This window comes from Oreochromis niloticus, linkage group LG19 (assembly GCF_001858045.2).
Source record: "Oreochromis niloticus isolate F11D_XX linkage group LG19, O_niloticus_UMD_NMBU, whole genome shotgun sequence".
Taxonomy (NCBI): Eukaryota; Metazoa; Chordata; class Actinopteri; order Cichliformes; family Cichlidae; genus Oreochromis; species Oreochromis niloticus.
In genome coordinates this window covers 4,688,743-4,713,621 of record NC_031983.2, presented here as the reverse complement: position 1 = coordinate 4,713,621, position 24,879 = coordinate 4,688,743, and the positions used below count along the sequence as shown (strand labels likewise).

General features: G+C 39.5%; 1 protein-coding gene across 4 annotated transcripts in view; it reads left to right on the top strand.

The window, feature by feature from the left end:
* npas3 (neuronal PAS domain protein 3) overlaps positions 1 to 24,879 on the top strand; it is a 333,725-nt gene that overhangs the window by 79,918 nt on the left and 228,928 nt on the right. For 3 of the 4 annotated variants that reach the window (XM_019349116.2, XM_019349115.2, XM_005455939.4), the window contains one exon: positions 15,365 to 15,463. The exons of the other annotated variant lie outside the window; for it this stretch is intronic. In XM_019349116.2, coding sequence (XP_019204661.1) covers positions 15,365 to 15,463 — 99 coding nt within the window. The remainder of the gene's footprint in view (positions 1 to 15,364; positions 15,464 to 24,879) is intronic. 4 annotated transcript variants of the gene reach the window in all.

The window sequence follows — 24,879 nt, the reverse complement described above, 5'->3', positions numbered from 1 at the left end:
CTCATCTTCTCTGTTTTCATACTGACACACTGTGAATGTCAAAGAGCTGCATGAGGCCAGGCCTGTCAGTCAAGCATCGAGTGTGTATGCATGTGTATGTCTGAGTATTGGGGGAAAAAAATAAAAAAAGAGAGAGGGGAGTGTGTGTCCATGTGGGGGAGGACTTATGTTTGTGTATTTGTGAGAGTGTTTATGTGTCAGAGACGTGGTGAGTGCTGTGGTGTGTGTGTGTCCGAGAGACGGAGCGGGAGAGAGCTAGAGGAGTGTGTTGTGAGTTGCCAGAGGATCTGAGTGAACAGTGATGTGTGACAGAGAGAGTGAGAGAGAGATTTGGAGCTCAGAGGGAAAGAGAACGAGCGATCGAGCCACAGAGTGAAATAATTTTTTTTTTAAAAAGAAAGGAGAGAGAGAAAGATCTGGAGCCCAGAGAAACCAGTGAAAAAGGGAAAGAAAAACTAAGAGAGAAACAAAAGAGGGGAAAAGAGAGAGTAATGTCTAGAGAGAAGAGAGAGAGAGAGGGAGATTGAGGTTGACAGACAATGCTGTGATCTGCGTCTGACTCGGCTGGATTTACTGGATCAGACAAGCACTAAACTCCTCTCTTTCTTTCTGCCTCTCTGTTTCTTTGTCACTCATTCTCTCACTCTCGCAGTCTTATGTACTTCGCCTAATAACCTTCCTAGAGTACGTGTCATGTTATCCAGAGATTATTACTTCAGAGGGGGAGGATATTCTGGGCTGATTTACTCTCAGTTAAAACACAAACTTTTGATGATCACATCGGAGACATCAGGTCCAGTTTGGCTTTCTTTGTTTGAAGTTAACATTAAGGAGCAATTCACACTATCAAGCTCAATGAATTTTAGACGACCCTCCCTCAGCCGTCTCATGAACAAAAAAGCCCAGGAAAACTCCTGTTAGTCTGTCGCAACACTATCCGGCTTTCCTGCTGTGCCGCCATCAGCTACAAGCCCAGTGCTCCCTACTGAAAGGTTAAAAATTGTTTTCCTCATTCTCTTTCATAAATATACAGTTTGTTTATAACAACAGGAAAAGCGATACTCTTCTTCTTAATCTCTGCATCTCCTACAGAGTGGCTTTTGCCGACTTACCTTAACTGGTCGTGGCAGATGGCTGTCCCTCCCCAAGCCTGGTTCTGAGGTTTTTTCCTGTTAAAAGGGAGTTTTTCCTTCCCTGTGTCACCAAGTGCGTATTCATAGGGGGTCATCTGATTTTTAGGGTTATTGTATTGTCTTTACCTTGTCTTTACCTTTACCAACTGAATTTAATCTTCTTATTAGTTACATAGTTAAAACATTTTTCTAAATAGAATACTAAATACTAGTTATTCTATCTTGTTTGTGGTTTTTGATCAGTGTCAGTAAATGTAGGATGTGTGGTTGTGCATACGCACATATGTGTGTTTGCAGGTTCCAGTCCGGGACAACACGAGCAAGCCTGGTGTCTCACTTTACGATATTTTAGTGGCAGAAACGCACAGTTAAGCCACCGAGTCGCTGCTTCCTCTGGTGTCAGGGAAACACGGATCCATGCCATGCTAAAATTCAACAATAAAACACTTTACCAGAGGGTTAAGTATGACGCACCTGTCAGTGGTGAAGACACAAGCTCAGGATGAGACGAGGAAAAGGCAGCTAGCGCCCAACAACAGAGAAGTTATCTAACAATCCTGAATATGGACCGTTACGCTAGCTAGTCTATATGAAGTTTGGGATATGCTCTGAAGCTAGAAGAGATGTATGACTAATATCTGTGATAATACCTAGTAGCACAAGCTACTTAAGGATGGGAGGTTCTGCCTGATGCAGTAGTTGCGATCACCAGCAAATCAGGATTGTCAGAATGAGATATATACTTGTGAGGAATGTGCAGCGAGGTGCATGTCATAGTCAGACATTGAAACGAATTCTAGGAATGAGAACCGATTAATGCACAGATTGTACGAAACACAATATACATTCTGGACATACACCGTTGCAGCGCACTGCTATGCTGCAGCACACTCCTATGCTGCAGCACACTCCTATGTTGTTTGTGTTTTTTGATCAGCACCAGCACACGTGGCAAGAGTTTGTGTGTTCGTGTGTGTGCGTCTGTGTCATCAGCAGGGATTCAGGCTGATCCTGTCTTACCTCGGAATGACTGTGGTGAAATCTGCTGGAAACTCTCTTTCTGTCTCTCCTTCATACACGCGCACATTCTCTTGTTTACTGTGTCCTGCTGGGATGTCTGGCGATACAGAGGTGAGAGAAAATAGAGATTCTCTGGTTTTCTTCTGCCTCCTGCCTCCATCCCTCCTTCCCTCCCCCTGTCTTCTCCTTCTTGTCCTCCTGTCAGTCTTCCAAACAAGCTGTCTTATCGAATGATCACAATTGTTGAAGCAGCTTACAAAACGGGCGTTATCGAAATGAGCAAACACAATTTGCACCTTCAAACCGCTCTGATGTAAACAGTTAGGCGATGACAATAAAAAAATACAAAAATAAAAAGCAAGCAGCAACCTACAAATAATCATGTAAAATATGTCAGGCGTAAAGTTTTTACTCTACCAGATTTTTGTATTTTTACATTTGGTTATTGGCTTAAACCTGATGTGTAACAACACTCCTCTCTTCTCCTCCTGAATGTCAAAATAACCTTTTGCCCAGACATGAGGAGCGCTTGATTTCTCTTATCTTGCTGGTGACATGCCCACTCACGGGGCTGTTTAAGCACATGGCAAGACGCTTCGAACATCAAACGGACTTCGAGCAGCTCAAACTCACGGCTCCCTTCCAAAAACTTCCTCTGTCATCCTTCAGATAGAAAGACATGGGAGGACTGAAATGTCAGAAATTCTTTGCTGATGTCACAGCTTTAACTTGATTCAACTGGGAGGCCTGCTAGGAGACAGAATCTGAAGCTGACATCCGTCTCTTTACATTCATCTTTTTCTGCATCCTTTTATTGTAGCAGAGGTGAATCTGAACTGAAAGCATCACAAATTTCAACTTTTTAGAGAAATCATTTGTTCTCCGCAGTCACATGTCTTTATGAACAACTATAACTATAAACCTATAACATTCAGCATTTAATCATTAGTTATTACTAATCTCTGGATCTCTTCCATAGTCTATCTATTGTCCTGTCTTCCCCCCCTCACCCCCAACCAGTCATGGTAGATGGCTGCCCCTCCCCCACCCCTGTGCAAAGCCTGGCACTGCCTGATGGTTCTCCCGGTTAAAAGGGAGTTTTTCTTTCCCACTGTCACCAAGTAACAATTGAGGGACATCTCATAGGGGGTTGTCTGATTGTTGGGGTCTCTTCTGTATCATTGTAGGGTCTTTATTGTCCAATATAAAGTGCTGTTAAGCGATTGATGTTATGATTTGGTGCTATATAAATAAAATAGAATTGAATACAAAGAATAATTGGTGACAATATTGCTTTATTTGAATAACAATAACAAAAACAGTAATAGATTATGTCAGAATTAATTTGAAATATGACCTTTTATGTTATTTAATAACTTTGAGCTTTAAGTCCATCGCTTTTCATCCAAATTTGTATTGATGAAATTCTCCCTGATGTGTTGTTGATCAAAGGTGGCCCCTTTACATCACGCTCTGAGGCTTTTCAATCAGACGGGTGCATCGGCGTCCACTTTGATCTTGTAAGATTATAGTTGCTGATGTAATCCTGACATGACAGGAAGTCAGGGTGAGAAATGGACCCAAGAGATAGTGTTGCTCAATCCCCAGGTGGTCAGCTCTGCACAAGTCTATCTCATCTGGGATGAGGAGATAATTTAATGCTGCCATGACAACGGCTGGTTTGTCATTGTGTGTGAGGTCAAGTTCACAAACGGGATTCCGAGTAATTGTTTGGAAATGGGATGGGGTTTTCTTTTTGCAAAAATTTGTTGTTTACGTGTGGGTATTTGTTGATAAAAGGAATGAGGCAGAGAGAGGGATAAAAATGAAAGACATAATGGAAATATGGAATAGAGTGTGATAGAGAAGACTGCATGATGGAGAGAGTATAGTTCATTGCGCTTTCATATACAGATTTATTGTGCTTGAGTGTATGTGCATAATTTGTACATGTACTGGGCAACCTGAGCTTGTGCTTTTTATGTTTGTGTGTGTGTGAGAGAGAGAGTCATGCTGCAGAGTGGTTCTACCTGTAAATGTCAGGCGGCTGTCCTCAGTGTTGACAGCTAAGAAATCAGTGGTAAATCAGGGCAGTAGCTCTGCTAAAGAGGTGATTAATAAACATGTCATCTTTATTTGGTGTGTGTTAGTTTGTGTGTGTCTGGCTATGTATGTGTGTGCGCCAACACCTTTAGACCTTTTTTGCTCTCAAACAGCTTGGGGGTGGGTGAGGGAAAGCTGAAGACATGACAGCAATGGGGTGGAATGTGTTAAAGGACAGGAAAGGTGAATAAATACAAATAAGAAATTACCACTGATTTGCAATCACAGTGTGGAAGTAGCTGCTCTTGAAAAAATAAGAGCACCTTCTCTATGTTCTTTAATGAAGGGTTAGTTTTTTTCCTTCCTCCTCCACCTTTTTAAATTTGGGCAGCTCTTTTCATGGTTTGTATCTATTCATCTTATTAATTTGATTCTGATGAAATGCACGAGGTTTTTTCCATTGTTTAACATTAGCTCTGTCTGTCTGCATCTGAAATGCACAACACTATTGAAATTATGAAAAAATAAATAAAAAAAATCAGTGGAATAAGATTGAGGTGTACGGGGCTCGGGATGTCTCTTTTTCTATGTCATTGTTAAAATAAAAAGAGAGATGCTGAAGCTTCGCCCTTCATCACACTTAGCCCTGCGACTGTGCCACTCTCTAATGGAACTTCATCCATTTCAAATGACAGAATCCATTATGGTTGCATGCACCACTCTGCAGCGCATGCGTTGCATGCACTGGATTTATTTTTGTTATTTGCTGATCATGTGTGTAAACTCAGCTGCATTTATTCTCCTGCTGATGATTAACCAGTTGAAAAGCCTTGGGTGTAGTAGGTTTATGAGAAAACAGACGAATATATTTTAAAAGATTTCCAAGAGAAGAATAATTATGTTGCTGTCATGAACAACAGTGCTCTGAATATGCTGAACTTCATACTCTAGTCATGTAGTCATAATTAGGCCTAGTGGATGATAAAACTTTTCCCAAACTATAAAGAATATTTTGCCTACTATATCTTTTATATACTCTGAGCATATATTTTCTAAAAACAACATTTAAGGCATATTTTTCTTTCAGATACTCAAGTGTAAAGTATTGAAGAAAGATGAGCTGTTACTGAAATGGAGGTAAAAAAGAGACTGTTTTAAAGGTCAATTCACAATTTTTCCAACATTGTGAAATGACTCCTAGCACCTTAAAATATACTGTTTTGAAATTTTCTTGAGTCAGAGATTATAAAACAGATAAATGATGCAGGGTGCAAATGCTTGGTGCAACTTTGAAACTATGATCCCATGATACTGATGTTCAAAGTTGGTTATACCAAAAAATTATGATCAAAAATAAGATTTTGGCTTTAGATTGTAAAACTTGCATGGGTAAAACTGAAGTGATTTTAAATACAGCTCTGGTACATTTTTGAGGGGTTTATTAAATATACTAAATATTCATTAAAGATACTAAATTTGTAAAGTTGCACAACAAAATCAGAAATTTTATATATATATTTTATATATATTATATTATTATATTTAAGTGGTTAAGTTAAGACCAGATTAATGTCTTAATTACCTTGTAACAAAGCTTAAACTTTGTAAGGAGCGAAGAAGTGAATAAAGGAAGCACCAACAATTATGTTTCAGTGCTTAATGTGAAAGTGTTGTCAAACATCAAAGTCAGATTCTTTCTTTGGTTCATTAACAATATGGTCTGCCTGTGTGGGTGCCACTACACAGTTTCATTTCAATCATGTAAACATCTTTAGGCTTTAAGTTTCACCGGGAGATAAATCAGTGAGTCATCTGCATATCAATGCAATATTCTTTTTAAACATAAAACCACAGGTCATCAAATACAAGGAAAAAAAGAGGACTGGACTAAGAATTAAGTCTCATGAAAGCTAACAGAGAAGAGTCTAAACCAGAGACAAGAAACCCATGGGACTCATGAGGGTGTAAAATGAGGTGGTGGGATCTTAAAGCACAAGAATGGCAGAATTCCCGAGTCAACAATTAAAAGAGTAACATGCAGACTCATTCTCCAAAGTAAAAAGCTGTTAAAGGAATCAGTCTGAAGTTAGAGGACTGTATGATCTAGGTATAAAAAAGGCTGAACGCTGTGTTTTTAGAGTCAGCTTCCAGATGCTATTGGAAGGATGCAATTAATACTAAACAAGACAGCTTGACTAAACAGTGTCACATAGGTCTTTAAATGAATCAAGTCCACTGGGAACTTTGTGAACATTGAGTGAAAGACTAGTATATTAGTATACTAATATAGATGTACATGGCAAAAGTGGTCAAAAGAAGGCAAAGAGTGCTACTGGCAGCAGAGCATGCCTCACAAAAAAAGGCAAGGGTTTATGGGTTTATACATGAGGAAAAACTTTTCAACTCTTTATTGCTGATAATAAACACACTATGTCAGCGGTATTGTACGTATTGTAAATGCTGGTTTGTTATATGATGAACCGAGAAGTGTGAGTGAATGGTAGCTTTAGACCTGTTCAGCTCTCCGCTGTGGTGGGAGGCCGACATGTCAAGAAGAACAGATAGAGATGTGTGTTGTTGTGGTGGAGTGCAGGTGCAAGTCTGCCACTGGGGGTTCAATTTACACACTGTTTGTGCACCTGCGTGCCAGCGTGTGCATCTGCATGTGTGATATTTGCATGTGAATCTTTGTGAGGACAAATTATGTTTCAAGGTTAAGAGCGAGGACATTATAAAAAGGCCATTTCTCACTCAAAGGATCATTTGAGACTGTTTTAACACCTCATGTGTCCGTACATGTGTATCTCTGTGGATTAACCGTCTGTGTGTGTATGCCTACACGTGTCACCCTCTATAAACTGAGCAGAAAATAAACCTTGATATAAAGAGAGAGCACGTCAGTGACTTCTTATATCTGATCATAGCACTTATCATTTGTTTTATCCTCCTAGAATTTGGATGGTTAGTCAAAGCTGTCACTTTTTGAAGCTCCAGTACAAACTTTAGCTCAATGCAGGTAACAGCTGATCTGAGGGGGAAAGAAACTACAAGCTCAAATTACATTTTTTAGATGTGTGAAACAGAGTAGAGGTTTCTGGCATAACTTCTCTACATCCAAGGTGAATGGAGAAGAGCATAAAGTCTGAATCAGTTAAAGCTCCAGCAACACTTGCATAAGGATAACTTTATTGTTTGACACATCATTTACACATTGTATGGCAATTTATTCACTAATTTCCTTAATTTGACAAAATTAGATCCACAGCAAAGAACATTTCAGTAACACCAGCTAACAGCAGCAAAAACCTCAGTGCTTGCCAAGAAGTTCAGGATATCCTCAGCAGCTAACTTCAGTATTACCATCATTGGTCAGAATTGAGCTTCACAGACTCATCAGCCCATTTGAGTCTGTGAAGGTCCCTTTCAAACACTCTTTACTGCCTCCTCAAGAGGCTTCACCCCTGGGATTTTGACAGCTGAGGTAACCAGTGTACTCAGAGCCTACACTTACTAAATATGAATGCTAACCTTTGGAGGTTATGCAGGGTTAAAAGTAATAATACAAAAAAATATTTCATTGACATATATCTATGTTTTTATACCCAAACAGAAACAGGCCATTACAGGGATACACAGAACAGCTAGCTGTGGCTCAAAAAGGTCTTTATAATGATAACAGTGGAAGGGGAGCTGTTACTGTTCTCCTTATTTGCTCCCATACTGTTCCAGTGGTGGATCAAACATGGGAAGAATTTCAAATAATGATATCCGAGTTTGTACAAATAATCTCAGCAGGCTTCAGACTATCCCAAACATTGGATTTCAAACAGCTTTTGTTTTCAAACCATGCCCCTCTGTTATATCAATGAGAGTGGAATCACTTATGTTGTCATGTCAGGACACATCTCGGGGTATGTGCACACATGCACTGCACACCTACTCATATGATGATTACAAGGAGGAGCCACTCAGAAGCAGGTTGACCTAAAATGACATTTGTTTTATTTTTTGGCTGCCCCAAGGCCCAGTTTAAAATTACAATAAGATTTTTTTTCAACTGAAATCATGGAGCACTTTAGCAGAGTCCCAGAAAAAAGTCAGTACCGGCAGCTGGAGTGCAACAGTTCTCCTTTGAAGAAAACATATCTTACACTCAGCCTGAAACACAGAGTTTGGGAAGGGATTTAGTTTAGGAGTCCAAACCTCCTTCAGCTTAACTGCTGTACTGAAGCATGACTGACTGACTAAACCTGGACCAAAACATTCGAACCAGCTAGGGAGAAAGTGTGTGTCTGTTCATGATATTGTGTGTCATATGTGTGTTTATAGTCTCTTTGTGTGTGTATATATTCCAAAAAGGGGCAGATTTGACCCTGGCCTGGAAGTGTTTAAACATTCTCGTACCAAACAGAGAGGTTACAGTGTGTAAGCAGGAGTGTGTGTGTGTGTCTGTGGTGTCTCTGTGATTTTTATACATTTTTTATTTCATGTGTATTTGTGTGTGGTGACGCCACTGCTCGCTAAACTGACACATTTTCAATCACATGGTTTATTCCGAGGAAATTGTTGAAAAAGAGGGAAAAGGGCAGATTTCTGCGGCTCTGCGGGCTACAATAGGACAAGCCAGGATTATTTTTTTTCACTTTGTGCGTGTGTGTACGCGCACAAATGTGTGTGTATGTGTGTGCATTCGCAGACAATGCCCTGGTAGCCAATTTGTAATATATAGTCGGCCTTGAAAAATGGCCCAGATCTCCCCTTCGCTGTCTGCAATTTAGCTCTGCCGGCACCCAGCAATACCCATTGTACTGCCTCCCACCACTGCCATTTTGGCCTGATGGAGTGTGTGTCTGTACCTCGCGTGTGCGAGAGTGTGTTTGTTTACTTGCTTATGTGCATCTCAGTGTGCATTTACCCATGAGTCTGTCTTTGTGTGTGCGTGCACCGGTGTGCGCGAGCCAGCAACTGTGTTTATACTCAGGTTATTGAATTTCTGCTTGTGCATGTCGGTGTGTGACACTATGCAAGTGCACGTCTCTGTGAGGTGCTGCGCCATTAGTGTGTGCCTAAAGTTGTACTGGTTATTTAATGCGTATGCATATAGTTGATTTTCTGTGCTCGTGTTTGATGCAGCGCGGTTACTCCGTCTACTTTCCAAAATGACAGCAAGACACCTGAAGGCAACATTCTGGACTGAATGGATAAAAAAAAGAGAGAAAAGTGAGAGAGAAGGGAAGGATGGAGTGATACGCAACAATTTAGGTAAAGAAAAAAAGAAAGACTGGAATAAGATTTTTAAGGATGTAAGAAAGAGGCCACTGTGTTAAGATGGGCATAAAGACGTGCATGTAAAAGCAGGTTAGTTGGGCACAAGGACGAGGCTCAGAAGAAAAAAACGTAGCACAGGAATATCCGGAGAAAAAGATGGAAATAAGAAGGTCTAAAAGGTGACTTCATAGATGTAAGTTTGACTGCAAAAAATTGTTCCTGAATTGAAAGAGGGATGTGGACAGTAAAACATGTAAGATTGGGGAAGTTGTAAGAGAGAGTAATGGGAAACAAAGGATTGGCTTGATTGTTTGAATGGAGAGTAAAGATAAAATGATATGAAAAAAAAGGACGAAAGAAAGATTTAAGGATATAAAATGAAGGTGAGCAGCAAAAATAGAAAAGTGAGGATTATGCATGTCCCGAGATGTTGCCTGTAACACCTAACCCAACTCAAATGTACCGAGTCGATCATGAGTGTTCTTCCTCCCAACTCCTATACTGGACTAGAAATGGTGGCACACTGTCCTCTCACATATTTGTTAATGAATTAACAAAGCAATTTTTATTTAGTCAGCTGTCAGTGATGAAGGCAATATATAGTGAACATGGTGGTAATGACAGTACACGGGTACCAAACCCGAGTCCAGCTGCACTGTGTTCAGTAATTGGTTGTGCATCCGGCACATAGTCTAATGTGAATATACCCTAAGCTGAATCTGTCAACTGTATATTGTATATTGAAGGAGGAGCAAAAGGAGGAGTATTTATGTAAAGAATACCTGACTGAGACTTTTTTAAGGCGCTGTTAGGATTCCTGATGACTTTGACGTGTTTGTGTGTTGGCTCATTTGGCAGCACCTCTTTTAAGGGTCTTGGTGTACCACCAAAAAAGGCCTACACTATTTTGTATACTAATTACAGGGGAAACATTCATTAATATTCATTAGGTAAGTCCTTGTTAACACATTTAAGAAAAAAAGTTTAAGCTTATAAAATAATTCATAAAGTGAAGTGTTTCCTTGAAACTCTGATAAAAATTCCCAAGTTCGATTTTTCTTGACTTTGAAGTATTACATTATGCAGTAAATTTCACCCACTCAGCAGTATCATGCACAAATTCATTTCCACCTTATTTACACTGATTGTACCTGTTAAATAAAGTCAGTGCATTTTCTCAAAACTCTTTTTTCCCTTCAAAACTCACATACAGTGCAGACACTCCCAGTCCCTTAATCTCACATAAAAAACATGGAAAGGATCCCCCTCCCCCCTTTTTTTGCATCATTTTCATCATGCGTAGTAAACTCTTCCTTTGTCTTCGGTTAACAGAAGCACCACAGCCCGGTTTTTGTTAGCCCGATACATGGCTGATATCGTGTAGAAATCTCATTGTTAATAATCTACTATTCTATTTTAATGCAATCCTTTCCTTATCACAACTTAAACCCGACTACAGTGGAGGGAAAGTGAAACAATAAAAATAATGGGATTCAAAACTTGGTTTTCTGAGTGATCTGATTTATGCCGCCAATAACCAACCTTGCTCAATATCTCGACTTTGTAACAGTTTTGAACATGAGACAGCCCATATGCTACTCCATATGTCACTCGGTGTCTAATATTACCACAGCTGGTGTGGCGCTGACGCCAAACAACACCTCATGTGTATCTCTGACATTCCAGTGTCTGGGACAAAATGTCAGCATTTGGACAGCCTGGGAATTGTATGGTGTGAGAGATATTATAAACAATTAACAATCTTGCTAAAACTTTCAAAATGTAAAAAAAAGAAAAAGAAAGAAGGACTAAGGGTTACTTTTGTTGAAGAAATAAGAGAAAAAGTTCATTTTTTTGGCAGATGTATGTCAATTTGTTGATGATTGGCTACACTCTCTGGATTGTACCAGCTGATGAAATAATATAACAGGAAGTGTAAGCTTATTCTACATTCACTTGTAGCTACAGTACCAGACTGAATTGTTATTGGTGGGTCTGAAAACCAGTCACGTGTAGTTGTTGTTTTATCTGGGATTACGTTCAGTCTGAAAACATTGTGCAACTTCTTACTATGATTTTCTGAGTTGAGCAATATTGTTCACTGAAACCGTGCAGGTAGGACGACGGCATCACTCGAGTAAAAGTATCTGTGAAAAAAAGCTTTTCAGTCTGGTCTTCTGATTGGGTCCAAACCAGAAAGTGCTACAGTGATAACAAAAACACAAAACAAAGGATATATGTTTTCTGATTCTTATTCATGGAATTGATGAACAAATTCTTGATCATTATTAGCACTGAATGTCACATATGCTTCTAGCTGGCTACTCTCTTATCACCTTTTAAATTGGCCATATAGACAAACACATATTTTCAAAGCCTTGTAAGTCAAAAGCGTGCAAAAAAGACATGCAAGTGAAATAAAACGCATACTTTGTCTAAAGCAAGTCAATAGTGACTTTTCATTTAGCTGTGGTATGTAATTACATTTTGTCTTTCTTCAGCCATTGGTCCTTAACTGCTCAACTGCAGTCTGGTGTTGAGCACATGAAGCAGGTTTATTACGTTGTTTGATGAAAAGACTGGAAACAAAAAAGAGTATATTTACCAAAATTAGGAGCTAAAAGACGCTAAAAGACTCTGCAGCATTCCAGACCTCCATCACTTGTAGTTCAATACAAGCATCACTTGTATTGAACTACAAGTGATGCATTTACATTATTAAGAACCATTTGATTCCCTGCTTGTATAATGATATTGATGAGATCAGAGTCAATGACCTTGACAAGTGAAAACTCCAAAGAAATTGATGGACTCAGTGCCACCGAGATAAATGTTTACAGGTTTTAAGAATATCCATCAAGCAAAGGCAATCACAAGGACAACTGAGTAAAGCAGCTTTTCATTTACCCTAAGAGATTTGGAGCAGGCAGATGTCATATTTTACTCCTGTTGTTTTTAATATATAATGTGAGTCATGACACAACACATTGCTCAAAACTCCTAGAATCTTCTCGTGACCGTTACATGGACTGGAACTTAACATAGTAGTCTCTGTGCCGAGTCAGACTCTGTGTCTCTTGAAACCTGCTTAAAGCCTGCCATATAATCAGCAAAGTACACCGACCGCAGTGACAGAACAAACCTGCTTTTCTTCTTGCAGATGACAGCGCTCTTCTTATCTTTTATTGTTTTGTTTTTTCCCCTTCCCCCACAACAGAAGCGATCTGTTTCCTAGTCATGCATCGAGAGATCAAATCTAAAAGTAATACAATCTCTGGACTTACATCGCAGTCGTTTAATTTGAAAACCAACTCTCGCTGCCTTCTCCGGTAGCTTTAAACTGAAATAAGTTATGCCGGCGGTGCCCTCGCTTCACCCTCTGACAAGAACAATAGCGGCTGGCTCGCCTCAGAAAACTGTGTTTTACAATAATACTTGTCCACAAAGCAAGACCGACAATGTCAATGGTTTTATGGTGCGCTACACAGTGCAGCTAATGTTCTCCTGCAAGCCAGCATCGCTTCACTGCTTCTCCCTCTCGCTCTCTCCTCCTCCTTCCTGTGTCTTCCAGCGTCTCTCTCCCTCTTTCTGCCTCCTGTTTTTTTTCCTTCTCTCTTTTATTCTCCTTGGCTCTCCCTCGCTCCCTTTCTCAGTATGAAAAATCCATTCCGGCATGGGTTTTGACAGCCTGTCTTTGGTGGGTGTGTAAAATTCAAATAATTCACTGTTCATAGACAGTCACTTTGGGGCTGCTTTGTATTTTGTATTTGACTCCGGTGTCACTTTGCCTGCCCGTTGAGTCCCAATCGGCAACGTTTAGCTTTTCAAAAAGAAAATATATAAATAAATCAAATCTGCCACCAAACTGCAGGTTAGTTGGGTTTTTTTTTGACTATTTCAAAGGGTGGCAAGTTTTAGGCGACCAGTCGTGGTGGCAGATACATCTTGAAATACATCTGAAATAAGCGATTATATTCTAAGCAAACAAAAGAGTGTTAAATATGTGTTAAATATGTGTTAAATACGCCACATTGTTTTGTGGCATATTTAATGCCCCCTTGAATGTAAGTGCTTGCACTTGAGTGTGATTTAAAAAGCTTTGGCCGTCATACTTTTTTTTCAACCTTTGTCATCCACCTTTGTTTTGTCTCCCCTTAATTAGCGTGGCTTCTTGCAGAGGGTACATGATGTTAACACTTGCAGAAAGACTGTAAGTAATTTCCCTGTGTGGCAGTTAGATTTTGGGGATTTTATTTAGAAAATATTTGCACACCTCTAAAAGGTTGAATTACCCACTCTGGGTCAAAGATGAGTTGGTGGCCCAAGTGGAATAGTTTAAGTATCTGTGGTTCTTGTTCACAAGTGAGAGCAGCGGGGGATTGACAGGCGGATTGAGGAGGGTTAGTCATGACACACAAGAAAGTCTGTGGTTCTGTGTTTGCTGCCTCTCCGAACTGGTCCCAGATAAGCAGCAGAAAATGGATGGCTGGACGGATCTTTGCACATTATATAGTGAAATACGAGCATTAATAAGTTGTGCCTTTTTTAAGTAGATCCTAAAAATCCGGTTTATGTCACTGACACACAGGAAGCAGTTTGATCACATGTCAAACTTTCAAACCAGGAACAAACTTGATGAAACACGTGTAAGACGAGGAAGTAACGCAGCTTCACTGTGGAGCTAGCTAAGCTAGCTAAGCTCAAATGCATGAAAAGTGGAGAAGTAGCAGCAGAAGGAGATAAAAAAAGAATAAAAAAGACGGGTAAATAAATGAAGAATTAAACAGTTTGCCTGCCTCCAGTTCTTCATGCAACAAAGTAAAAACAGACTGACTGCATCTGTTGACTCAGTGAGTCGCTCTTCCAATGCCTGAAAGAAGAAGCTACAAAAACCCCAAAGTGACTCGTGTTAAGTAAAGTTTGTAGATAAACTTATACTGTATTATTAAACATCCTACTGAAAGAGTAAAGTACATTAATTTACTATCCTGTGCTGATGCTGGATTGTTTGTGACCGTTAAATAACAGAGTAGTAAGTCATCATCCTAATCCGTGATTCCTTGCCAGTACGGTAATGTTTTTGCAGCAACTTTGATGGTCACCAACTTATCGTTAACTTGTTTTGGAAACATGGAACATCTGTTATGGAAATTTTGTTTTCCTGTTAGCCAGTACTGCATGTATAAGTGTGCAGCCTACATTTATTGCTTTCTGAGATGTCTATTCTTTCATAGGTAAATATTGTGCCTTTAAGTACTAAACTTATTATTTGGGGGGACAAATAATAAGTTGACATAGTATATTTAATATATGCACTATATATCATTTATAGCAAACTTTTTCATATGGGTGCTGATAGCATTTGTGGTCCTGAGGATGCTGAGCGTGCTACCCCCAGTCCACACAGATATTGCCATATTACATCACATCCGCAGCACCCTCTACGCTAAAGATATGCTCAGAGCTATCACAGCTGCCTGTTTATGGGTAATTAAACAAAGTATTTGGATTCTTCTTCTTATTTTCATATAGACTTGAGACTTTATGAGGTTGATCAGAAGGTCCACAGTTTGTTTTCCACTGAGCTAGAAATGCCCAATCTTTCATTATTTTTTCACATGAACTGCCAAATTATCATTTACCTACTGCTTATCTGCAGAATATATTTTGCATCTAATTCCCTGATTTTCCATGACATTAGCACTGTGCTTTGTATGGTTATTTTTTCTTTGGTTCCTATGCTCTGTTCCTACTTTCTTGTCTTTGTTCACTTTATTTTCCTGTTTTCTCCCTCTTATTCTTCATTTAAGTCTTATTTTTACTCCCACTTCTTCTTCTTCTCCTTTTTTCATGTGGCTGTCGTTAAAGAACCTCGTAACGTTTTTTTGTGTGTTTCGCAGTGACCCCTACTGGGAGCGGCCAGCTAATGCAGGCAGCTGCTCCGCCGCCCGGCCCAAGACCCTTCACCTGGCCGGCCAGCAGCATACCTCTTCACCATGGTAACGTTTGTGTGTGCTCCTTGTAGCAGTAGCAGTAGTAAAACCAGTAGTATAACTTCCCTGTGTGTGTGTGTGTGTGTGTGTGTGTGTGTGTGTGTGCGCGTGTGTGTGTGTGTGTGCGCGTGTGCGTGTGTCATCGACAAAGAGTGGTATGAATGGATTGCCAAACCTTTTTTACTGTTGTTTTATTGTTGTTGGTTCATATACAGATTTGTCTCAGTAGCATTAAAAGAAGGGGATGTAAGTTCGTTTTTATGCATTGCCATTAAGTTTCCAGCTGATTTTCTAAGACGTTAAAGACGTAAGGATCACCAATTCAACTTGTTCGATTCAATTTCATTCCAGGATAGGCCTTAAAATGGAACGACTTCTAGCACTGATGTGACTGGTTCTTTGGAAGATATTTTTGCTTTGATTCACTTATGCTGGCACCCAACTCAATTTCTGGCATCAGGGATCCTCTGGCCTCATTTTACCTGATGTATTATGTTGCATAAGAATAACCCTGATGAATTCCATGCAGAGAGTTATACATATTGTCAGTTTTGGAAAAACTGAGTAGCTGCATCTGGTTGGGCATTGGTTGCATCACTGCTGTAAAGAACTGCTACCTCTAGAGAAAAGTTGAACTGATATCCCAAAACTACGTCTTTGCTGAAGCCAGGTAATTAATCCAAAGTATCACCCAGGGTTAATGTTCTGCACCCAAAAATTGCATTTCATTCAGTCATTTTCTGGGAATTGTACATCTATTTTCCACAGGTCAGCAACAAAGAATTCACTATGCCATCAAATCTTATTTTGAACTAAGACTTAAAAAAGGGAAAAAATGAACAAAGCACCATAACATCCAAAGTGAATGTGAGCCTTCTGCTCCACCATCTCCAATTTGCCTGAAAGTTTCATGGTTCAAAGTTTGGGTAGAGATGTTTGGGCATATATTTACATATATCTTAAAAATATCTGCTTATCCGGGGCCGGTTCACAGTTCAGCAGCCTAAGCAGAGCAGCCCAGACCTCCCTCTCGGCGGGGCCTCCTTCTGGTGGGACATGCCCAGAACACCTCACCCAGGAGGCACCCAGGAGGCATCCTTGTCAGATGCCGGAACCACCTCAACTGGCTCCTTTCAATGTGGAGGAGCAGCGGCTCTACTCTGAGCCCCTCCCATATGGCTGAACTCCTCACTGTATCTCTAAGGGAGAGGCCAGCCACCCTTCGGAGCAAGCCCATTTCTGCCCCCCTGCATCTGCAATCTCGTTTTTTCGGTTACTACCCACACCTCGTGACCATAGGCGAGGGTAGGGACGTAGATCCACCGGTAAATCGAGAGCTTTGCTTTTACACTAAGTAAACAAACCTCACACTGCAAAAGAGAAAAAGTGAGAAATTCTGAATGGTTTAATTTCACAATAATGAAAACTAAATCATGTATAATACCATAATGTGACATTCTTTGGCACAAAAATGAAAAACAAAACTGCTATTTAACCTTTTATGCTGGATTGAGCAAATATAAGTTCAGTGACAAAAAACAAAAATATTAGTACACAGTTTTTCAGATGGGTTTTCAGATGGCATGCAAATTATAACTGCAAAATAACGAACTTTGTTAAATATATAACAATTTTTCCTTTTTGAGACCTACTCTACCTTCCATTTTTAAAACCTACTGGAAGTCTTATAATGCAGATTAAGAGACCTCCAGGGCAGTAGGATAGTAGTAGAATAGGTCGCTAAAATAAAACTACGCATATATATTTAGCAAAACTATTTTAAAAGTTATAATTAGGATACCATCTGGAAACTTCAGAATGTATTTTGTCTTCAGATTCAAATAGACTATCTACTGAAGTTTTTGTTGTTGTTCCACAATTTGTTATATATCATTAATTAACAATGACAGCTGAAAGAATATAGACTTTTCTTCATTTTTCTGTCTAAGAAAAATATATATAATATATATAATAAAGTATTCCACATGCTCTATTTGAATTATTGTGAAATTCAACTATATATCATTTAGATATTGTCACTATTTAGCTTTTGTAATGTGACATTTTTCATTAGTATGTGCTTAAATATGAAGCTTTGCAGGATGACTTGAAAGCCAAAAGTCAGACATTTTTTGATGTGTCTTTAGCCAAATGACAGATTCTGACTGATTTTGATGTTAAGAAATATCAGTGAAAATTTCAGGCTTTTATCTTTAATAGTTTTTGAGATATCCGTGTTCAAACATTACCTCAAATGTCAAAAGTGCCAAAAATCATACTGGGAGTGGGTCAACAGACCACTTAAAAATATATATATGTGTTGAAAAGTATATGATATATGAAGCTACAATTTCACAGCAATTAGCTATGGACCTTAACATTTTCAGGCAACTGGCTGGGCAGAAAATGTTCTATAAAATGACCCTAAAGTCAACACAGAAGAGACAGAACAGTTTCATTAATGTCATTACTCCTGCAATGCATCAGTTTGAGTTGGTGTTTGTGTTATGTTGGCATCATACCTTCATACTCATCTTGTAAAAAGTATCAAAGATTATAATCTATATGTAGATTTGCATCTTTTGAAGTCCTTTGATTTTAGATGCAAACTACCTGTTTTTGTTTTTATGACCTCAACTTTGCAATGACATTCCAGCTGTTTCTGGTTTTCCTGGTTCTGTTTTAACCAGATAATGTTCATTTAAAAAAGCCAACTGAAGCCAGTGTAGAAGTGTCTTAAACCGGCATTTTTTTTCTAATAACTTGCATCTTGTTGGCCGACTCATTTGATTGCTCAAATAAACCTGATTGTATAGAAGTCAGGGAGAAAACAAATCTTACAGGCTTCACTTTTGTGTGAACTAAGACATCAGTAAACACTTTCCTGATGGGATTATGGTCTAAATCACTAGTTTCAAGCCTTATTTAATATAGCATGACACTGATTTTTTTAAGTTACAGCCCTCTTAGAGTTAAAAAGGAGTGTAACAGCCCAATGCTTCAGGTTGTATTGACAAGGACTGTCAATCACTACCATACGAGCATACAGCGGTCCTCTGTTTCGTCTTACTTGACACACACTCCACTAAAGCTCTGAGATGGTAATGGTTCAAGGTGGTCAACTAAAAGCTTCAAGACAGGACTTCACTAATTGGTGGTTCCCAAATTGCTGCTTTTATATAAACTGCTTTAAAAAGCTGTCTATATATGTGAGTATGACTGTCAAAGCTCAGTCTGATTATCCTCGTGTGTTTGTGTACTGCCATAAAATTGCATTATTCTTTTTCGATAGTTCATCCTCTCCACCCTTCCCTCTTCTACCGTCTTTGTAAGTGAGCAGTGAGAAGAAGGGGATTTGACACCAGGAAGTGAACTGAGGCCTGGTGCATTGTGTCTCGAGTTCTGTGTATTATTGTGTGCGTGCGAGTGGTGGATTACAGTACTGGAGAATAAAGGGGGGATTTGTGTCGGAGTCAGGCAGAGAGCTGAAAGGAGACGGCAGTTAATAGCTCATTATAGGATGGGCTTAACACCATGTAGGGCTTCTAGAAACACCAAAAGTTCAGCTTGACAGTAAATGAAAAATTTAAACTACTCTGTGCATTTCAGGCAGTTATAAAATGAGATGTTTTTATTTATACATAACCCAACATCAGGATTTTACTAAATGCGCAAACTGTTAAAAGTAGGAGAACGAAAGGGGTGTAAAAAATGTGTCTATTTGACTTTGGTTCTTGTCTATTAATTTGTGTATGAATGTGTATATGTCTGCTGAGCTTGTGTGTATGTGCTTTTTTAATCTTAAATGCACGTGTGCTTGCGTGTGTCTAGAAGGTGAAATTGAGATAAATGGTGTAGGAGCTGGGTGGCCCTTGATATACACTCCACCTGTCTTCTCTGCTTACAGCTGTATTCATGCGGTTGTGTGTATGTGTGGCAAGACACTACCATACAAGGTTTGTTTGGTGCAGTCACTTTAATTATGTGTATGTGGGAATGCGTATTTGTTTAATGTGCACACCTCTGCTTGAGGTAGCTTACTCGTGAGGTTGTGTACGTGCGCTGCTGTTGCATGTGTTTGTTTTAACTGCGTGCATGTTTGGGTGTGGAAATAAGCAGAGTGGTTGTAAACTAAAAGAGACAGGTGTACCGGGGAGAGTATGTGCATTGCAGCCATTCTCACTTTTCCTCTCTTAGAAACATACACACACACACGCACACACACACACACACACCAGGGAGATGGTATTCAAAAGATATAAAGAGAGTGTGTAAATGAGGAGAGAGAATATGGGTTTTCAGTGTTGTGAGACAATAAAAATGAGGAGAAACTGGAAGGACAGACCGGTAGTTTGGCTGAATTCTGGTCCGGTAAACCATCGGGAGGATGAAGCCACGTCAAGCTACTTGGCTGAGTCTGTCATCCCAGGAAATATAACAGCAACAGTACCCAAAACAGCATATGATGGCAACAATCTCCCTAATGAAATGCATCTCTTGCCTGTTGGGTATACTTGTCTGTGTTCACCACCTCCTGTCGACTCCTGCTATTCATAAATGTGCCACAGTATTCATTCAGAAGCACATTGCTTATGAATGTAATCCAGCCAGCAACTGTGTTTCACCTGGGTGAGTTATAAAATGACAAGTGTACACTCTTTCTTGTTTCCTGCTGGCTTTCTTTGTTGTTATGCCGTACTGGGGGATTTTGAAATCCCAAAAGTATGATTTTAAATACTGAAAAAAAAACCCAAACCCATCACTGTATTAATCTATAACAGACCACTGTTATGTTTAGGTTTTTTACTGCAGTGTGTGCCCTCTGGCAGTTTGTACTGGTGGAACATGAAGATGGTAAATAGTAACTAGTGAACAGTTTCAGTTTTTTGAATGTAGTTTGTTTTCCTTTGATAAAGGTGAGCCAGGCAACATGTTGGAATCTATTGTAGAAGGTAGGGATGTTTCTAATTCATACCTTCAGCAGTTTGAATATTGGATTGACGAAACAGTCCAAAAGCAAGAAAAACAAAGAGAAAAAGTAACAATGTGGTACCGGCAGTGTATTCCTTGTAATGATGTCTACAGCCCACATAGCTGTACTGAATAGAGTTATGCATTAATTGGATCCTGTGATTACATGCAAGACTATTCGTACACAACCAATATACAGTAGAGCCATTCATTTTCTGTACCATCTACATCTGGCTGATTTTGCAAGATCTGTTCCACTCTTTACCTTGCCCATTTACAACATCCATTAGGAAGGGCACCACAGTCCAGAGTATGGCAGCTAGCTGTCAAACACATCAGTGATTGAGGACATTTAATAATTAGTTATATAAAGACTACTAAAACCTACTGGTCATCTAGTTGAAGGACTGATGAGCTCACGCCACAGCGAGCCATCTATTGCCTGCCCCTTCCACTTGAATTCAAAAAGATCACTATTCATTTTCCTGTTGCTGATTAGAATTGAATCAAATTTAATCACAGTGATGACCTAATGGGTCTTCACCCAAACTGTGCTCAAAGTCAAGGTCACACTCGTTGCTTTAGTTGTGATGGATCACGAGTGGGATGAACTAAGTCGAGACGTTCTGGCTCACCTATGCAGAATATTCATAAGAAATGTATGGGAGGTATGAAGAAGGTAGATACTGCAGTGAAGATAAGAACAGAAAATGGAAAAAGTAGAGGCAACGTAAACATACATGGTGAGCATGATTGAAAGGGAATGTATGACAGAACCAGGCAGATTCAGATAGAGAGATTCAAGCTGTTGCAGGTGTGCCGCTCCGCCCCTGCTCTGTCCTTCAAAATGACAGCTCTAAAAACACATAAATCCTCCTTCGCCTCCTCCTCTCTTGTGTGTTATCCCCCTAAATTTTATTCTCCCTCTTCCTTGAATCCTTCTCTCCATTCTTCATCTTCTGCCACTTCACATTCTTGCTTTCCTCTCTCTCTCTTGGACCTTTTCTCCTCTCAGTCTTCTCTCCTGTGTGTGCTTTCCTGTTGTATGTTCATTTATTCTTCCTCCTGTGTCTTTTCCACACCTCTTTTTCTGTTTTCTCTTTCTCTCCTTTTTTCTTTCTTTTCTTCTTCCACATTTGTTCATGTTCTCTCTCACATCCTCTATGACACCCAGTTTTTCTTTTTCTCCTTGTCTGGCTGTTATTTTCTTATTTTCCCACTTCACTTTCCTATCAGCTGTCGATCTTGTTCAGTGCCGTACCATTTTCCTATTTCTGTACTCCTCATTTTTCCTTCTTTCTGTCCATTTTTCCTTTTTTGTCTTTCTGCTTCAAAACATTATAAATTATATTTCCCCTTCCTTTCTTTTTTCTGTTACTTTTGGAATTAAGTGTTTTATATTTTCAGGTTTTGTTTTAATTTTTCTCTCCTTTCTTTGTTCTCTTAGGTCATTTATTTTCTTTTTCTGTGTTTTTCTCCTTTTTTTTTGTTAATTATTCCCAAGCACAAACTTTCTTTCCATACTTTCTTTTCAGATGTTTCTTTTACACATCTTTTTTAAAGCCTTTCTTCTCATATTTCCTTTGTCTACCTCTTTTTTCCTTTTCTTGTTTCTTCCTCCTTCACTTCCTTTCTTTCTCCCCTCCATGTCTTCATCCCCTCCTCCATCACTTCCTTTTCACAGCTTTCTTCCTTCTTTTATCGCTTTCTTTCTCCATCACTTCCCTCCTTCTTTCCTTCCTTCCTTCCTTCCTTCCTTGCGACAAGTTCACCTTGTTTCCTAGTCTGTGTCTGAGCAGTTGTGTGACGTGTTCTGATGTTAGTTGGGGTTTTTTTTCACTCCCATGTCGCATGAGTCAACTCCTGGCGTGTCGCTGACTTTGTTCAACTGCCTCTCTTTGATGCCACTCTTTCTCTCACCTTGCCTTTCTTTTCTAACCTACTTTCTCCTTCGATTTTTTCCCTCACTTCCCTGAGAACACAATATAGATTCTTCTCCTCTCCATCTCTGTCTTTTTTATTTCGACGAGAGCAACCCAAATTCAATAATTTAACTCTTTCTTCTTTGTCTTTTATTTTTTATATATTTTATCATCTACCTGTGTCTTTGTCTGGCAGGAAACATGTTAATAATGGATTGTATAGATTTAGACATGGGAAAAGGGTGTGTGCGTGTGTGTGTGTGTGTGTGTGTATGTGTGAGAGAGAGAGAGAGCGGGTGAGCAAGAGCAGAGATCTTTTGAAGTCATGATGTGATGTTTGTAGTCCAAAAGCATTGATCTTGAGACCCATCTGTCTGATTGCCACTGAAATCAACAGTCAGAATGCTTGATGAGGTTTGTTTGAAATGAATCAGCAGGATGAGTTTTAGCTAATATTGCCTGAGACCTTGTTTACCGTAAAGAAATCAAACGGAGATAGTAAACATTTAGAAACCTTGGCTCTGGGTTGCAGTTATCAGTTCTTTTTGGGAAGCTTATTAAAAATAATTTCCATTCTTGCTATATTTCTATTTATGCAAGTCTAGACCAGCCTTATTTGACCTGTTAGTACTTGTTTAAGATGAAACTCAGATTTCAGATGTTGAGAGAAACTTTGAGGTAAAAAAACCAACTTCTTCAGTTTAGGCTTCAAGCTTTGCCAGCGTTACTTTAACTGAGGATTATAAGATGATGTGACTCAGTACTGTGGGTTGTATCCACTCAAAATATAATTTTCCTCTTTTTTAACAGCACTTCTGATGCACTGATAGAAGAAATACAGAAATAATAATATTACAAGATGCATTCAAGAAGCCTCTGAAGTGCATAAATGTCTTCAACCCAGAATGCTCTGCAAACCCCTCATTTCTTCATATATTGCTATAAAACAGAGTTTGTAAAATTCTGAAAAGGTTAAAATTCAGTATTTGGTTTGACCACCTTTGTTTTCTTCAAATTAGTCTGAACTAGGCAAGTGTTGTTGTAATTTTTTTTAATAGTCTGCAAGGACTTGAAAGACTATCCAAAGCTCCTGTTTGGATGTTGGGTGTCTTTCCTTCCATTCTCTGTCAGGATGATCCCACACTGCTTAAATAATGTTAAGGGCCAGGCTCTGGCAAGGCAAATCCATGATGGTGGCATTACACATTACACAATCTTATTACTGCACTATTACTGGAAGTGTGTCTGGGATCATTGTCATGCCAAAACCTGAAGCCACTACCAATCAGACGCTTTCCGATATTGCACGGTGGATTGAAATGTGACGTTTCTTTCTTTATGATTCCAATAGATTTGATAGGATCCTAACACCACTGGCTCAAATGTTATACAGATGGCCGCAGACACCCACTGGTGTACCTCTCTCATAACCTCCTCCGTACATATTGATGACAATTTGACCTCCAAGACCTGTTTTCTTTGATTTTTGGTCCAGTTCTTATGTAATTCGGCATGTCACTGGCTTGTCTCCCTGTATCTCTTAAGAATGACTTCCTGACAGCGACCTTTCCATTGAGACCGTTTCCGATGACGTTCCGACCAACAGAAGACGGATCAGCTGAAGGGCCAGATGCAGCTTTCAGGTCATGTGTCTGGTCTTTGCTGGATTGTTTTTTTCTGTTTCTTAAGGTCATGACTTTTGGAAACTGTTCATCTGCTGTAGATGGGTTTTCAGACCTTTCACTTCTTTTGTCCTCCACTTGTCCTGCTCTGCAGGCCATGCTGAGATTGGGCAAGGTTTTGGCTAAGAGCTCCTTGTTGGAGCAAAAATACTGTTTTATGCCTGTCAAAGTTTGTTATTGTTGGCATATTTTAGTTCATCCCTTGACTTGGGTAACTTTTTAATGCATAAACGGCTTAAATAATAATAATAAAAAGGGCATCTGAAAATGATCAGGTATAAGGGCTTGACTGAAAATGAAAGACAATCTGAAACCCAGGAGGACTGTTGCTTAAGACCACTTAAAACAAATTCCAAGAAAGTCTGGCTCCTTAAAAGCAAAATATAAAGAACTGAAGATTGACTTTTGTACATTAAATCTCTTGTCTTTGAATCACAGCTATGCAAGGCATCTTATAATAATATGCTTCCCTGTTCTAGTGTTTGTATTACCTTTCCTGTGGAATATCAGTTTGTATCTGCCGTAGCAGTGGAGTGCAGTATTTACACAGCACCACAATCTAACCTACCCATCCATTTTGATTACTGGCAGCTTCACTTTTACAAAGCAGTTATTGTCACCACTGGGCTTACACTGTACCTGGAGGATAACACCACAAAGCAGCATGCAGATAAACATCTGAACTCTTTATTTGGCCTCTTTAGACTCTCAAACACATGTGAGCCTGTCAGCGAGCATCACTCTTTATTTCCACAAATCCCTCAGTCCTCTCGCACAGGCCTCAGCGTGAACAGTCGGTAGCTCATCTTTGACATGTGATGTACCGGAGAGGCAACGCCTGATGTGA